A 17,061-nucleotide genomic window follows, 5' to 3' on the forward strand; every position below is an offset into this window, starting at 1 on the left:
TGTAATAGGTCAGAGCGTGACTAGGGGGATTTCTAGATAGTATATTTCTATGTTGGTGTATGTGTATCCAAAGAGTTAACTTCATCATAAATATTCAAAGTTGATATTTATGCCTATTGTATCTGTGTGTTTACAGGTTTATATTTCCAAAATGCTTTAAGATATTCTAATGCTGTTTTTTTCCATGTATGTGGGACAGACCATTTACCATTTGTGTTTCACATTGTTGCAATATCAAAGCTTGCAATATTGGGTTACATGAGCTTATGTGGCCCCCTCTCACAACAAATTCTTTCCCATTTGTAATTGGCATTGAAACAAATTTTCACAACCAAAAAATATTTTCATTATGGCCATTGGCCGCAACCAACATGATGATAAAACATTGATTTTGTAACGATGATTTGAATGAATGAGCAACCCAATGGTTTACGCAAGTTGTGCATTCTCACTCATTCATTGTGAACGTTAGTGCCTCGTCAGCCTTTCTCTATGCTGCTGTTGTGTCACACAGAAAGGCTTGCTCTTCTCTTCAACAATAACGACTAACGACAAAACTCTAAGCAAAATCACAAACAATACCGGATCTACATCCAGTTATTCAATTTAGATGTAAAAAATACAGTTATTTTTGGTGGAATATTTTCAGTGCTCCTCAACTTTTCCTGCACTTTTACCGACCTTTTAAATCATCGAGGGGCCGAGGGATGAGGGTTGGAACAGGTTTGGTTCCCGAGGAAACGGACTATTGTTCCATCGCGATAGGTGCTTTCAGCTAATGCAAAGACTGCCTCCGGACACTTTTATAAAACATACTTGAATTCTTATCACATGTTCGTTGAGGAACGTCTGTAATTACTGTAGAATCAGCGGGATGTCTGGAAGGCCACGTGAGTACCGTTTTCTGTGTGAAAAAAATGATTTAGTAATGGTTGAATGAGTAGGCTAGACTGGTGCGTAAAAGTCACGACTCACCTGTCAAATCATCCAGCAGATTGTAAAGGCTCTCTCTCATGCGTTGCATAATTCTCCTGTGATGTTGCAGGCAGATGGATTTTCCATTCTGCTCTACTGTAAATTGTAATCTCGATGTGTTATACACCATGTTCATGTGTTTTAGAAGCTATGAGAGTGACATACTTACACATAACATCATTGGGTACATTTTTAAATAAGTTAACCTATTTTTTATATAAAATAAGATATTTGTAAAAGCACACCTGATACATTTTCTTCTTGAATATTTGGTTATCTTACTTTCATGAGCAGTTTATGGAGAGGACAGAGTTGACAATAAGCCCAGATGTCTTTTGTCCTCTTATGTGAGTCACCCTTTCACCTTCACACACACACAGAGAATGGGTCAACAACTTCTAACACTCGTGTGTGTGTGTGTGGGTGTGCGTGCGTACGTGCGTGTGTGTGCGCGTGTGTGGGGGGGGGTGTGATCACAGATTGTAGCAAGTTGCTGGATGTCGACGCAGACGAAGCTTCTGAAGAGCTGACAGAGGTGGTGTGTCTGGAGTCAGAACTACAGGACGGACAGTAAGAAAGAGAGGGGAGAGGGATGGAGAGAGAGAGAGATATATAAAAGACAGAGGTGGTGTGTCTGGAGTCAGAACTACAGGATGGTCAGTAATAGAGATGTGGCATATTTTTTTAAATAACGTTTAAACCATCATTTTTTAAATTGGTTTTCCGTTAAAACTATAAGAAAAATTAATACATTTCCACATAAATTCACAATGGAGCTGCGCTGTTGCCAGCAATGGTTTGGGTCTCACGATGCGTCCCTTTCAGATAGTTATTGCACCTGTACTACCATTACTGTACTTTAATTCCACCTCGCAAAGTTTGCATTTCCTTTCTTATTTAACTTCTCAAAGTATTGCCATACCCATACAGGACTTTTTCCCAACTGTTAACGATGATGACGTAGTGGTGGAGAGTCGACTACAAAATAATTGATTCCTCGACTCCTTGCACGTGTCCTCCGGCTGTCGACTCCCATCTATGAGTGTCAATATTCTTATTCCGCTAAGAATCGACTCCTAAGATTCAGTATTTTTGGAACAGATGGGACTGATTGGTTGCCATACTTCCGAGATCACAAACACACGCATGGAGAGACAGCGAGAGAGGGGAGGGGCACGGTATAGGCAGGTGGGCCACATGGGAGACAGAGTCAGAACTGTGAACTAGGCCTATTAATCGGCAATCAAAAGCTGTATCTCACAATGGAATGCTGTACCCCAAAATTTCTAAGCTTGCAATGTCTCTCAACTTCAGTAAAGCCGGGCCTATCATCAATGAATAGGCTAGGATACTAAGAGGAGCTAGATGCAAAACTGGGTGATAGCCAAGCAGTTAAGAGATTGGGTCAGTAACTGAAAGGTTGCTGGTTCGAATCCCTGCGATGATTAGGTGAAAGCTGTCGATGTGCCCTTGAGCAAGACACTTAACCCTAATTGCTCCTGTAAGTCGCTCTGGAAAAAAGAGCGTCTGCTAAAATGACCCAAAACAAACGTCACACACAATGCATGTGCACAGGTTCTGTTCACAGCGTGGTAGCCAGGCACCAAGATAGTGGAGAAGTTGAGCCTCGCGCTTAAGTGCTCTAAGTTGTTGCGGAAATTAACCTACTATTCTGTTTACCATCTACATCATATCGATGAATCTACCTTTACTCAACTTTCCCTTTGCCTTTATAGCCTATCGCCTAGTTAGGAAATAATATGTTTTGTGATTCAAATGTTTGGGTATTTTCTTAAATGTTCATCACACCCTATTCAGTAAGAAAGAGGGAAGCGAGGATGGAGATAGAGAAAACATGGGTCAGAAAGCACAGAGAGACAGATCAGTACACGTTGTACACACATTCGTTTGTGTGTGTGTGTAGGATGATGGAGGTGGAGGTGGGACGTCACAATGTTCTGTTGGTACGGAGTGAAGGCATATACAGCGCCATCGGCAACCAGTGTACACACTATGGAGCTCCCTTGAGCAAAGGTGAGGAAGTACAGTCAGTGTGTGTGTGTATGTCCCTGTGAGTGCATGTTCTCCATGTCATGTACTGTACACAATGTATTGGCTGTCATAATAGTTTATTGCGTGTGCGTGTGCGTGTGTGTGTGTGTGTGTGTAGGGGTCCTATCAGGGCACAGGGTGCGATGCCCGTGGCACGGTGCCTGCTTCAACATCCAGACAGGAGACCTGGAGGAATTCCCTGGCATGGACTGTCTACCCTGTCACACGGTAGGAAGGGAGAGGGTGGCAGGAAGGGGGAGGTAGGAGAGGGGAAGAGAAACCTGGAGTTATACCCTGGCATGGACTGTCTGCCACAAGGTGGGTCTAACAGACAGAAAGACAGGCAGGAAGACAGACAGACAGGCAGGCAAGAAGACAGGCTTTGATTGACTTTGTTTGATTTATTTTTCAGGTGAAAGTCGAAAACAACAAAGTGTATGTGTCCGTAAACAAAAAGGTAAACATCACTTTTAAAAATCGCATTGATTTTATTAAATGCCAGAATGTTACAACATGCTGCATTTACTGTCAAGCTGAAGCTCTCATTTTGGTTTCGATTTACTGTTACTGTTGCCTTAACCATGTTATACAGAAACAGTAAGAGCCGAAAAACTATTTGAGTTAGTTATAGATGGATCATAAAGCAGTTATGAATTCTTTATGACCCTCTATGTCACTCTATGTCATGTGGTGTTTGTGTGTAGGCAGCGAGACAGACCAAACGAATAAAGAGTATGGGCTCCAGAGTAGAAGGTGTCATCCACACCATCCTACTGCTCGGGGGAGGTGAGGACGGGATACTGGGGCTCAGTGTGCGTGTGTGTGTGTGCGTGTGTGTGTGTGTGTGCGTGTGTGTGCACAAGTGCCTTGTGTGTGTGGGTATATGGTTGCGCGCGTGAGTGTGCGTGATGGTGTGCTCTCTCTCTGTAAGCGCAGGGTCTGCGTCATTAGTGTGTGCGGAAACTCTGAGACAGGAGAACTTTGGAGGCAGAATCATCATGGTAACCAGGGACAACCTTCTGCCCTATGACAAAACACGACTCAGCAAGGTAAATTACCCAAATTCTGTATTTCCAAATTCTGTATCTTCTGCAAAATTCCCAGGTTTTTCCAGAAATCCTGTTTGTAGGATTCCAGATTTCCTGCTCATTCCCTTCTTATTCTGGGCTCCTGAGTAGCACAGCGGTCTAAGGCACTGCATCTCAGTGCTAGAGGCATCACTGTAGTCTCTGGTTTGAATCCATGCTGCCTCACATCTGGCCGTGATTGGGAGTCCCATAGGGCGGTGCACAATTGGCCCAGGTTTGGCCGGGGTAGGCAGTCATTGTAAATAAGAATTTGTTCTTAACTGACTTGCCTAGCTAAATAAAACCTTCTGGGCATCAACCGACCAGGATTTCTGAATAACCTGAGATTTTTGGGAGCGTAACCAGAACTCTACAACCAAAGTAGAATAGATGGGTAACTCATTCTGGAGTTTTTAAAAAGTAAAAAATAGTCCTAAAATATGTTTTTATTTTTTCTAACCGTCACCTAGTTAAGTTCGAGTAACACATCATTGTAACCCCCCCCCAGGTAATGAATGTGGAGAATGACAGCATTTTGCTGAGGAGGATGGAGTTCTTCCATAAATACGACATCGAGGTGTGGCTCAGCAAAGAGGTGAATACAATACAACTTTATTTATCCAACTGTTACAGTCCTCATTCTCCTGGCCTTTACTTTCTGTTGCGTTAATTTAGGGAAGGATGAGTTTCTTGAACAAATTATTCTCAAGATTCAATTGGAATTCTACTGTTCGAACAGATGATCTCAAAGGGTTAATTTAGATAACATAGCTCTCTCTCACTATGCTTTCTCTTTTGTGCTCATTAATCTGTAGTATATCTGCCTGTATTTACAGCATATGAGTGCACTATATTTCTGGCCATTGCTTGGTTGTTTGCAAGCTCTCAGAAGCCTTCTCCAGCTCTGTGTTATTGTCATGGCAGGCCATGTCGTTGGACACAGAGAAGAAGAAAGTAACATTTGATGACGGTTCAGTCCAGAGCTACGACCAGCTCCTCATATCCACAGGCTGCAGGTGTGTACATACTCACACACTAAAACGCATGCATGCACAGAACAGTAACCCCAATGTGGTCACCATTCCACCCACCCCAGAACACAGCAGTAGTTAGAGAATGGGAATAGGAATGTCCATTCTACTTATTCTATTTCTGTGTTCTGATCCATTCTAATTCTGTTGTGTAGAGCGAAGGGTCTGGAGTGTCCAGGTAAAGACCTGGAGAATGTAAAGATGCTGGAGACACCAGAGGATGCAAGGCAGATACATGTTGCCTGTATAGGCTGTCATATCGTCATCGTGGGGACATCCTTCGTTGGTACATTGTCTCATTCTGTCTCAAATTGACACTTTATGCCCCAACAATAGTAGTGCACTACTTTTGTCCAGAGCTTTCTGTCTTTGTGTGACTCTGGCCAAAAGTAGTGCACTACACTATGAATAGCCCTGATCTGTGTATTTCCCTGGCTGTGTGCTGTGTTTAGGCATGGAGGTGGCATCCTATATGACAGACAAGGCTTCCAGCATCACAGTGATTGGCAGCAGTGAGCTACCCTACCAGAAGACCTTGGGCCCTGAGATTGGCAAGGTCACTATGATGGTGAGAGACAGGAGAGGGAGCTTCTTATATTTAAGCTTCCAATGTATAACTAAGCTGCTTTTAAAACTACTTAGAAGTCATCTTCCTTTCTGCCTCCTCACCCCTCTCACCTCTCATCCCCTCCTTGTGTGGTGTTGACAGATGCTTGCAGAGAAGGATGTGGCATTTTATATGAATGACAATGTGTCAGAGGTCCGCGGAGAGAACGGAAAGGTACAGTAGAGAGACCTCCCTGTGTCTGTGTCCTGGCAACATGAAGAGAATCCCATTATAGTTGTATAGCTGTGTTGGGTTATTCAATGAGAATAGAATGTGTTTGTCTCTGTGCAGGTAAAAGAGGTTGTGCTGAAGAGTGGGACAGTCATTCCTGCTGATGTTTTAATTGTTGGCATCGGTATGTACAACACAGGACATTTATTACACTTTAAATTCAGTATACTACACAACCTCATAAAGACCTACTACTGTATGGCAAATCTGAAATATAAAGACATTTATAAAGATATAAAGACTTTCTCTCTTACCTCTCTCCATCTCCTTTATCTCTCTCTTTCCTCCCTCCATCTCCTTCCTCTCTCTCTTTCCTCTCTCCATCTCCTTTCTCTCTTTCCTCTCTCCATCTCCTTTCTCTCTCTCTTTCCTCTCTCCGTCTCCTTTCTCTCTCTCTTTCCTGTATCTCCCTCCCTCCAGGTGTGATCCCTAACTCAGAGTTCCTGCAGGGTACTCCCATAGCGATGGACTCTAAAAGCTCAGTCATAGTGGACAAGGTGAGCTCCAATTGGAGGGCTGAATAAAGCATGTTGTTGTCCTACTGAATCAAACCAAGGGTTGCTTAGTTTGTTAATAGATCTTACAATAAGAATGACATCTAATTTTGACATCTAATTTGTGGCATTTGTTGTAGCTTTATTTGTGGGAGGTTAGGAGTAAATAAAGCTTTACTCTTTTGATGGTATGTAGGCTCTATGTTAGCCCAAAGGCCTGGCTGATAGCAATATTGAGGGAAGGTATGCAGCCGGCAACACACTCGTATCTCTCGTGGACCGGTTCGTACAAAAAAACATTCTCCATTCAGGCTGCAAAGGTGTCTGTTTCCTCCTTAACTACATTTCATGGTGAGGGAAAATATGCATACTTTCTTTATTAAACGCCATTTCCCACCACCATGCTACAGTGGCTAGTGCTAGTCCCAAATGTTGCATAGCGTGTTCAGCCAATCAGGTTGCAGCAGTCTATTTTTTTTCACCTCTGGTCTGATAGTCCGTGACTAGCATTAGCCACGGTGTTTCATAAAGAAAGTATGCATATTTTCCCAGTTTTAAAATTTTTTATAAATCGAGTTAAGTAGGAAACCGACGCCTTTGCAGCCTGAATATAGAAACCGGTCCACAGGAATATGAGTGTATAGCCGGCTGCACACATTCCCTTCGAAGGTAAGATGAAACGACTCAACATCACCATCTGCCGACCTTTGGGCTAGCTCTATGCAGGCTGTATGACAGTGTTTATAGGGAGAATCTCAATTGCATACTCCTCGCGTCCTCTTTCCTTGCCTCCTTCTCAAAACCAATTGGGGGGGGGACCTCTGGCTTTCTCATCCAGTGGGTTTTGAGGTGGTGTGGAGAGAGATCGTGAGGAGTATGCAATTGAGATTCTTCCCCAGAGTTTATTTATAGAGTGTAACTATCAGTGATGTAGTGGAGAAAAAAGCTGATCACCATTCACCAGTGTTGGGGAAGATACTGTGAAAATATAGTTTACTAAACTACCAATTACTTCACACTGGAAGAAGATCAGCTACACTAAAGTTACCTTAATAAAAATATAGTTTACTGAACTACCAAGTACTTCACACTGGAAGATGTTCAGCTACACTAAAGCTACCTTAATTCAAATATAGTTTACTGAACTACCAAGTACTTCACACTGGAAGAAATTCAGCTACACTAAAGCTACCTTAATAAAAATATGGTTTACTGAACTACCAAGTACTTCACACTGGAAGAAGTTCAGCTACACTAAAGCTACCTGTCACGCCCTGACCATAGAGAGCCATTGTTTCTCTATGGTGTAGTAGGTCAGGGCGTGACTGGGGGGTGTTCTAGTTTATTATTTCTATGTGGGGTTCTAGTTTATTCTTTTTATGTTGGTGATTTGTATGATTCCCAATTAGAGGCAGCTGGGAATCGTTGTCTCTAATTGGGGACCATATTTAGGTAGCATTTTTCCCACCTGTGTTTGTGGATAAATAAAATATGTGGAACCCAGATCACGCTGCACGTTGGTCCGAGTATGCTTCCAGTTTGTACGACGAGCGTGACACTACCTTAATAAAAATATAGTTTACTGAACTACCAAGTACTTCACACTGGAAGACGTTCAGCTACACTAAAGCTACCTTAATAAAAATATAGTTTACTGAACTACCAAGTGCTTCACGCTTGAAGAAGTTCAGCTACACTAAAGCTACCTTAATAAAAATATTGTTTACTTAACTAAAGTTAGTTAGAAAAACTAGTTCACTACATCCAAAGTACTTCGTGAAAAATTATCGTATCTAAATCTAATGTCATAGACTACAAATTGCAAGAACAGATCACTTTGGAATCAGGTGTTAACAGAATGTGTACTTTCGCCTATGAATCATAAAAAGTGAGAATTAGGCACACAAAAAGTGTTCAAATTACATTAAGGCAGGTCTGATGCTGAAAAATAAATAAATACTTCACCCATATGTCAAAAAGTTATTAACTACTGAGATTTGAATTTTGTTCAGCTACCACCAAGCTACTACAAAATGTAATTCAATTACTAGTTGAACTATAAGTAGTATACTACTCCCCAACACGTCCATTCGTGGTTAGTAAAGTAACGCTCCCTATACTTTTAATGCATTGTTCTGCAAAAGGTGGGTAACTGCCTGCGCAAATTAAAAAAGCGGTGTTTACATGCGCTTACCCTCCACTACACAACTTGTTACTATACTAAGTGTGTGTGGTTCCTCTCCTCTCCTGCAGTGCATGAGGACCAATGTTCTTGAAGTGTTCTGTGGAGGAGACCTGGCTACCTTCCCCCTGACAATGGCCAAAGACCAGAGGGTCAATATAGGACACTGGCAGATGGCACAGGCACACGGTAACTCACCCAGGCCAATTTAAACACATGCATCAGGCTTTTACCTTTATTTTTTTATTTCTTTATTTAACTATGCAAGTCAGTTAAGAACAAATTCTTATTTACAATGACGTCCTACCCCGGCCAAACCCAGACAACGCTGGGCCAATTGTGCGCCGCCCTATGGCACTCCCAATCACGGCCGGATGTGATTCAGCCTGGACCTTTGCTGTTAAAGAAAATATGGCCTCAATAATCTTTCAGATCAAACATATTTAAAAAGCAAACCTTCTTTGTGCAAAGGTCTCTAGGGTTTGACTAATGTGGGTTTTACTGGGCTTTTACTTAAAGTACCAGTCAAAAGTTTGGACACACCTACTCATTCAAGGGTTTTTCTTTATTTTTACTATTTTCTACATTGTAGAATAATAGTGAAGACATCACAACTATGAAATAACACATATGGAATCATGTTGTAACAAATTTACTACATGATTCCATATTTAAACAAATTCTATATTTGAGAGTCTTCAAAGTAGCCACCCATTGCCTTGATCACAGTTTTGCACAATCTTGGCATTCTCTCAACCAGCTTCATGAGGTAGTCACCTGGAATGCATTTCAATGAACAGGTGTGCCTCTTTAAAAGTAAATTTGTGCGTTTGAGCCAGTTGTGTTGTGTTGTGTGTTGCCAGTTGTGTTCAGTTGTGTTGTGACAAGGTAAGGTTGGTTTACAGAAGATAGCCCAATTTGATAAAAGACCAAGTCCATATTATGGCAAGAACAGCTCAAATAAGCAAAGACAAATGACAGTCCATCATATCTTTAAGACATGAAGGTCAGTCAATCCGGGCAATTTCAAGAACTTTTAAACTTTTTCAAGTGCAGTCGCACAAACCATCAAGCTCTATGATGAAACTGGCTCTCACGAGGACCGCTACAGGAAAGGAAGTCCCAGAGTTACCTCTGCTGCAGAGGATAAGTTCATTAGAGTTACCAGCCTCAGATATTGCATCCCAAATAAATGCTTCACAGAGTTCAAGTAACAGACTCATCTCAACATCAACTGTTCAGGGGAGACTGCGTGAATCAGGCCTTTATGATCGAATTGCTTCAAAGAAACCACTACTAAAGGACACCAATAAGAAGAAGATACTTGCTTGGGCCAAGAAACACGAGAAATAGACATTAGACCGGTGGAAATCTGTCCTTTGGTCTGATGAGTCCAAATTAGAAATTTTTGGTTCCAACCGCCGTGTCTTTATGAGACGGATGATCTCCACATGTGTGGTTCCCACCGTGAAGCTTGGAGGAGGAGGTGTGATGGTGCGGCGGTGCTTTGCTGGTGACACTGTCTGATTTATTTTGAATTCAAGGCACACTTAACCAGCATGGCTACCATAGTATTCTGCCTGGATGCACCATCCCATCTGGTTTGCATTTAGTGGGACTATCATTTGTTTTTCAATAGGTCAAAACCAAACATACCTTCAGGCTGTGTAAGGGCTATTTTACCAAGAAGAAGAGCTTTATCAGATGACTTGGCCTCTACAATTACCCAACCTCAACCCAACTGAGATGGTTTCGGACGAGTTGGACCGCGGAGTGAATGAAAAGCGGCAAACAAGTGCTCAGTATATGTGGGAACTCCTTCAAGACTTTTGGAAAAGCATTCCGGGTGAAGCTGGTTGAGAGAATACCAAGAATGTGCAAAGCTATCATCAAGACAAAGGGAATCTAAAATATATATTTTGATTTGTTTAGCACTTTTTTTGGTTACTACATGATTCCATATGTGTTATTTCATAGTTTTGATTTCTTCACTATTATTCTACAATGTAGAAAATAGTTAAAAAAAAAATAAGAAAAACCCTTGAATGAGTAGGTGTGTCCAAACTTTTGACTGGTACTGTATATAGTTGCTATTGATTTTGATGTTGTTGCTGTATGTGTGGTGTTGTTGTAGGGAGAGTAGCAGCCCTGAACATGCTGAATATACCCACTGAACTCAACTCTATCCCTTACTACTGGACCGTCCTACTGGGGAAGAACATCAGATACACAGGTAAGCCTATCTACTACACACACCTTAATTAACACACCTGAACACACACTAATCATTTGTGTATATGTGTCCTTTGCAGGCTATGGGGAAGGATACACTGACATCGTGGTAAAAGGGAAAGCGGAGGAACAAAAGTTCCTGGCCTTTTATATCAAGTGAGTCAACAAAAAACGGCATTGTTCAAATGGACGTGTGTGTGAGAATGTGAGAATGTGATGTCTGTATGCGTGTCTGTGGCTGTGTGTGTTTGTATGTGTGTGTGTGTGTGTGTGTGTATACTTTAACACAAGATGTGTGTGCATGAATGCATGGCCGGGTTTCCATTAGCTTGTAATTGGCGGCCTTTGGCCTATGCTACTGTTGATTGCAATGACGGAGGCCGTTTTCATTGAAGTAGAACAACAGTTAGAGAGCATGCCTATAGTGAAAAACCTACAAGGCAGGGCTCCAGACTGCAACCATTTAGTCACATTTTGCGACCTTTTGACTTGGCTGTGCGAGTAAAATAAATTATTGGTCGCATCGGTGCGAGCTGCACATTCCTTCACATCACTCAAAACGTCCTATTTTTTAGGAGGCTAAAACCATGATTTGGTCTAACAGTAAAGTACATTATCCTCATTATTCCTGTAATGAAAGTGTCTGCCTGCCTGCCCCTGTACCTGTTTCACTGGGGCCTGCTGCTGTGTTGAGCGAGCCACTCTCGCTCTCCATTCCCAGGGGAAAGAAAAGTGTTCTGATTGTATCATTTTGTTAAAATCCAATTGAAAACAGCTATCCTGTTGTCACAGATGGAGAGAGGGTGTTCTCAGATTTTTGTAGGTATGCTGTTTATTTCTCAACTCTACATTTTGAGTTCAATAGCAACTATTTTACAAACAAGACATTTGATATGGCTTTGAGATACGGAGTGTGTGAAATGTGGATAGGCCTCATTAAGCGGAAGGCGACAACTGTTTTGGGCCATTAAATGTACTGTTAGATTAATACATGGCTACTAGCTGTGGGTATTATCTGTAGTGTTACTGATCTAACTAATGTGTTTTGAGTTTCCACTTACTCAGGTGGTGAATTATTAGTCTAAATTAGCCTATGATATTAGAGCACGTAAAGATGCAGGCAAACTCATCTCTGTTGAACTAGAAAATGCAGGCCACTGTGCAACTCGCTATTCAGGCCATTTTTGAACTTCAATGTATTATTATTTTCGTATTTATAGTAATTTGTTTAATCATTATTATTATTGTATATAATTGTTATTATTGTAGGCCTATTTATTAATCTAAACCAGTTTAAAAAAAATGCAAAACGTATTTTGTTTCAGTCTGAATTAAATTAAGTTCGATCTGCCTTTTTAATTGTGTGCTGTGTATTTAGTTTAAGATAGGTTATAAGTAGGCTTGTTGTAAAATAAATATCATTAGCCTATTGCTGAAAATTTTGGGGTATGGTAGGCACAAGTGTTTCTTGGTAATTGCTGCAAAATAGCCTGTTCAAAACTTTTGTAAAGGTTTAAACCAGTTCGGTTGAGCCATTTTCTTTCGCCAAATGAATGTTTGTGTTTGCTGCAATATAATATCCTTCTCATATTTTTCCTATAAACAATGGCTTGACTTAGTTTTGATATTACCCTAATAAAGTTTAGAAACTTTAGTGAAGGTTTGGTATGGTGTGACTATTAGCCTACTACACTGCAGGCCTATGACATGAAGGCATTGCATCCCGGCGCTCCAACTGACTCCATCAGTTGAACTTGAGGTGAGGAAGACAGGCCTACCAGAGTTACTCCTATAATCTAACAATATAATGCTTCTCTTTATACAAAATATTCAGATTATAAATTCTGTACACATATCTCTATAGCAGACGCAGTAGCCTGACAAATATAAATATATTCAATTGTTTTAGGAAAGTAAAAACCAATAAAACAATAGGCTATAAAGTTATGCATGTTCTTTACTTAACTAGGCAAGTCAGTTAAGAACAAATTCTTATTTACAATGACGGCCTACCCCGGCCAAACCCAGACAATGCTGGGCCAATTGTGCACTGCCCTATGGGACTCCCAATGACGGCCGGATGTGATACACCCTGGAGTCGAACCAGGGACGCCTCTTGCACTGAGATGCAGTGCCTTAGACCGCTGTGCCACTTGGGAGCCCCAAATGCATATGCTACACATCAAAACACAAGGAATAGTGCTTTTGTAATATATTATATAGTCTGTAAGGACACGTAAATGTGGCTCATTTATCCCTTGATGGCACTGGCTGCATGGCCTAATGTGTTCAGCACCCACTGCATATGGATGACCGGTACATTTCTCTATTGTCTGATAAATGAAAATCTTCCCCTGGTCACTTGTCTGGCGCAAAATTTTCCAGAAAACCTGGTGCATGTATGTATGAATACTATTCTTCTCCCCACTATTTTTCTCCCCACAGGGATGATGAGGTAATAGCAGCAGCAAGTCTGAACTATGACCCAGCTGTTTCTGCTGTGGCCGAGAGGTTCGCTGCAGGAAACACCATCACTAAGAAAGAGGCTGAGTACGTGGCTACCCACATCCCTCTCTCTCACTGTAAACTCATTATTTTATTTTCTCCAGGCAGACACACAAGCACACACTGTAATACAGTGCCTTCAGAAAGTATTCACACCCCTTGACCTTTTCCACATTTTGTTGTGTTACAGCCTGAATTTTAAATAGATTACATTGACACTTTGTATCAGTGGCCTACACACAATACCCCATAATGTCACAGTGGAAATATGTTTTTAGAAATAAAATAAAAATGTGTTTAAAAAGTCACATAAATTGCATGGACTCACTCTGTGTACAATAATAGTGTTTAACATGATTTTGAATTATCTATAAGGTCCCTCAGTCGAGCAGTGAATTTCAAACACAGATTCAACGACAAAGGCCAGGAAGGTATTCCAATGCCTCGTAAAGAAGGGCACCTATTGATAGATGGGTAAAAGTTTTTAAAATAGCAGACATTGAATATCCCTTTGAGCATGGTAAAGTTATTCATTACACTTATTAATTACACTTTGGATGGTGTATCAATACACCCAGTCACTACAAAGACACAGGCGTCCTTCCTAACTCAGTTGCCGGAGAGGAATGGCTGTGAAAGGAGCAAACTCAGGAAGGATAAACAACATTGTAGTTACTCCACAATACTAACCTAAATGACAGAGTGAAAAGAAGGAAGCCTGTACAAAATAAAAATCTCCCAAAACATGCATCCTGTTTGCAAAAAGGCACAAAAGTAAAGTAAAACTGCAAAAAATGAAATGAACTTTATGTCCTGAATACAAAGCATTATGTTTGGGGCAAATCCAACACAAACTATCATTGAGTACCACTGTTCATATTTTCAAGTATAGAAATGGCTGCATCATGTTATAGTTATGCTTGTCATCCACAAGGACTAGGGAGTTTATTTATATTTTTTATAAAGAGCTCAGGCAAAATCCTATTGGAAAACCTGGTTCAGTCTGCTTTCCAAGAGACACTGGGAGACATCTTTCAGCAGGACACTAACCTAAAACACAAGGCCAAATATACACTGGAGTTGCTTACCAAGATGAAAGGGAATGTTCCTGAGTGGCCGAGTTACAGGTCTGACTTAAATCAGCTAGAAAATATATGGCAAGACTTGAAAATGGCTGTCTAGCAATGATCAAAAACCAACTTGACAGAGCTTGAATACTTTTTTTTTTAATAAATGTGCAAATGTTGTACAATCCAGGTGTACAAAGCTTTTTGAGACTAACCCAGAAAGACTCACAGCTGTAATCGCTGGCAAAGGTTATGTATTGACTCAGGGGGTTGAATACTTACTGTATCTAAATAAGATACGTTTTTTTAAATAAATGTTTTACAAATGTTTTTTTTTTAATCCACTTTGATATTACAGAGTATTTTGTATAGATTGTTGAGAAAAAATTGACAATTAAATCCATTTTAATCCCAACTTGTAACACAAAATGTGGAAAAAGTCAAGGGATGAGAATACTTTCTGAAGGCCCTGTATCTCTTTGCCTTCTCTTCCTCACAGATCAGATGACCTGAGGTGGTTGAAGCTGAAACTGTCCTGATCATCCCTCCTTCTACTCATCCGTCTTAACATCACTTCATCTCCGACACACAAACACAGAATGTCCCCCCTCTGTCCATCTCTCCCTCCCTCCTCCTCCTCAGGCATCCCTCCTCATCCCCTCTCTCTTCCCCCTCTTCTGGAGAACAAGTCGTCTGGCTGGAGGCTCGACAGACACAGAAGAGACCTATCAGAAGAGGACGACGTGACGTTGCTGAGTTATAACCAGTGGTGTAGTGGAGGGTAATCGCATGTAAACGGCGCTTATGCACTTTTTTTCATTTTGTGTGAGCATTTACTCACCTTTTGCGGAAAAATGCATAGAAAGTGCACGGAGCGTTACTTTACTCACTGATAACGGCGATCAGCGTTCACCCACCTATTTTTTTTACCACGACATCACTGGTTATGACATCAGACGTATAGCAGGACGACACTCAACAGTTTGTCTGTTCTGTTCTTAGCCAGTTTCTTTAGAGGTGGGGGGGAGACAGAAAAAACAGTGATACCTCAGACAAACAGATTTTGTGGGTTTCATTTACAAGGATGAGTTTTATATGTTCTCCGTTTTGGGGAAACTACATGGTCATGATGTCGCCAATGCCCACCTGTTGATGTAGACATTTCTTACTTCACATTCTGAAAATGGAGAAGAAGAGATGACAGAAAGGTAGCTGTGTGTGTTCTACTGTAGATATGGTAGTCATGGTAGCTACCCACTGGGCACACAATAGTTGAATCAATGCTGGTCAAAATGAGATGAAAGTAGTACTGGTTGATGATTTTTTTCAATTCCAATGTATTTTCCGCATTGATTCCATGTCACAATACGTTGACAAATTACGTTGAAACAACGTTGATTCAACCAGTGTGTGCCCAGTGAGTAGTGTTCTTCTGTTGACACGATAGCAACATGATGACATGCCAGGTTGGTAGTCATGGTAGCTAGGGTTCTACTGTCGATACGGTGGTCACATGACAGGTTGGTAGTCATGGTAGCTAGGGTTCTACTGTTGATACGGTGGTCACATGACAGGTTGGTAGTCATGGTAGCTAGGGTTCTACTGTTGATACGGTGGTCACATGACAGGTTGGTAGTCATGGTAGCTAGGGTTCTACTGTCGATATGGTGGTCACATGACAGGTTGGTAGTCATGGTAGCTAGGGTTCTACTGTCGATACGGTGGTCACATGACAGGTTGGTAGTCATGGTAGCTAGGGTTCTACTGTCGATACGGTGGTCACATGACAGGTTGGTAGTCATGGTAGCTAGGGTTCTACTGTCGATACGGTGGTCCCATGACAGGTTGATAGTCATGGTAGCTAGGGTTCTACTGTCGATACGGTGGTCACATGACAGGTTGGTAGTCATAGTAGCTAGGGTTCTACTGTTGATACGGTGGTCACATGACAGGTTGGAAGTCATGGAAGCTAGTGTTGTACTGTCAACATGTCAACCAGTGGTGGTGGCATAGTCTGAGTTTACGCTTACTTTGGGGTTCCATGGAAGGGGTTGCTAGGTAGGCCATTGCCGGGGTCACGGGCAGTGGAAAAACACAGGTGACCTTAATGGCTGCTGTGGCCATGTGGATGGACCAATCAGAACGCTGTTTAGGGGATTAGAGGGACAGAGGGCCAGGGCCGAGGTCTTTGAGGCAGGGATGCTGAATTAGGCAACCTGAACAAAACAGGCTGCAGAGAGAATAATAGACATGGACAAACACAACACAAAAAGATAACACCAAAACGCTTTCAAAAGAACTGCTGTGCTTCTCTCTCACCTATCTCTCTTTCTATCTCTTACATCTCTCCCTCTCACCCCACTGGGCACACTAGGTCGTTTCAACGTTGATAATTAGGTAATATTTGGTTGAGATGTTGATCAATGAGTTTACAACCTATATTTGTTGAATTTCCAATGTGTTATCACTATGCTTTCAACCATCTAAAAGCACAACCTAATTCCAATGGAAAAACAATGCCAGATGTTTTGTTTATTTATAAAACAGATGAATGAATGTGTTATCATTGTTCTTCATCTAATATCTGAACCACATGACCTGGGCCTGGTTTCCCGATA

The 17,061-nt window shown here is 41.4% G+C and overlaps 1 protein-coding gene across 1 annotated transcript; it reads left to right on the top strand.

Moving 5' to 3' along the window:
• The first annotated feature begins 498 nt into the window (after positions 1 to 498).
• Positions 499 to 15,797, top strand: LOC115197239 (apoptosis-inducing factor 3-like). The gene is made up of 19 exons (XM_029758583.1): positions 499 to 890; positions 1,455 to 1,545; positions 2,900 to 3,009; positions 3,146 to 3,255; positions 3,440 to 3,484; positions 3,732 to 3,813; positions 3,964 to 4,076; positions 4,603 to 4,689; positions 5,019 to 5,110; positions 5,281 to 5,411; positions 5,578 to 5,693; positions 5,835 to 5,906; positions 6,024 to 6,087; positions 6,384 to 6,460; positions 8,711 to 8,828; positions 10,774 to 10,872; positions 10,952 to 11,027; positions 13,317 to 13,421; positions 14,943 to 15,797. Exons 1-19 carry the CDS (start codon positions 875 to 877, stop codon positions 14,980 to 14,982), a joined length of 1,644 nt encoding a protein of 547 aa, XP_029614443.1. The 5' UTR covers positions 499 to 874; the 3' UTR covers positions 14,983 to 15,797.
• The last annotated feature ends 1,264 nt before the right edge of the window (positions 15,798 to 17,061 follow it).

Source organism: Salmo trutta, chromosome 7 (genome assembly GCF_901001165.1).
Source record: "Salmo trutta chromosome 7, fSalTru1.1, whole genome shotgun sequence".
Taxonomy (NCBI): domain Eukaryota; kingdom Metazoa; phylum Chordata; class Actinopteri; order Salmoniformes; family Salmonidae; genus Salmo; species Salmo trutta.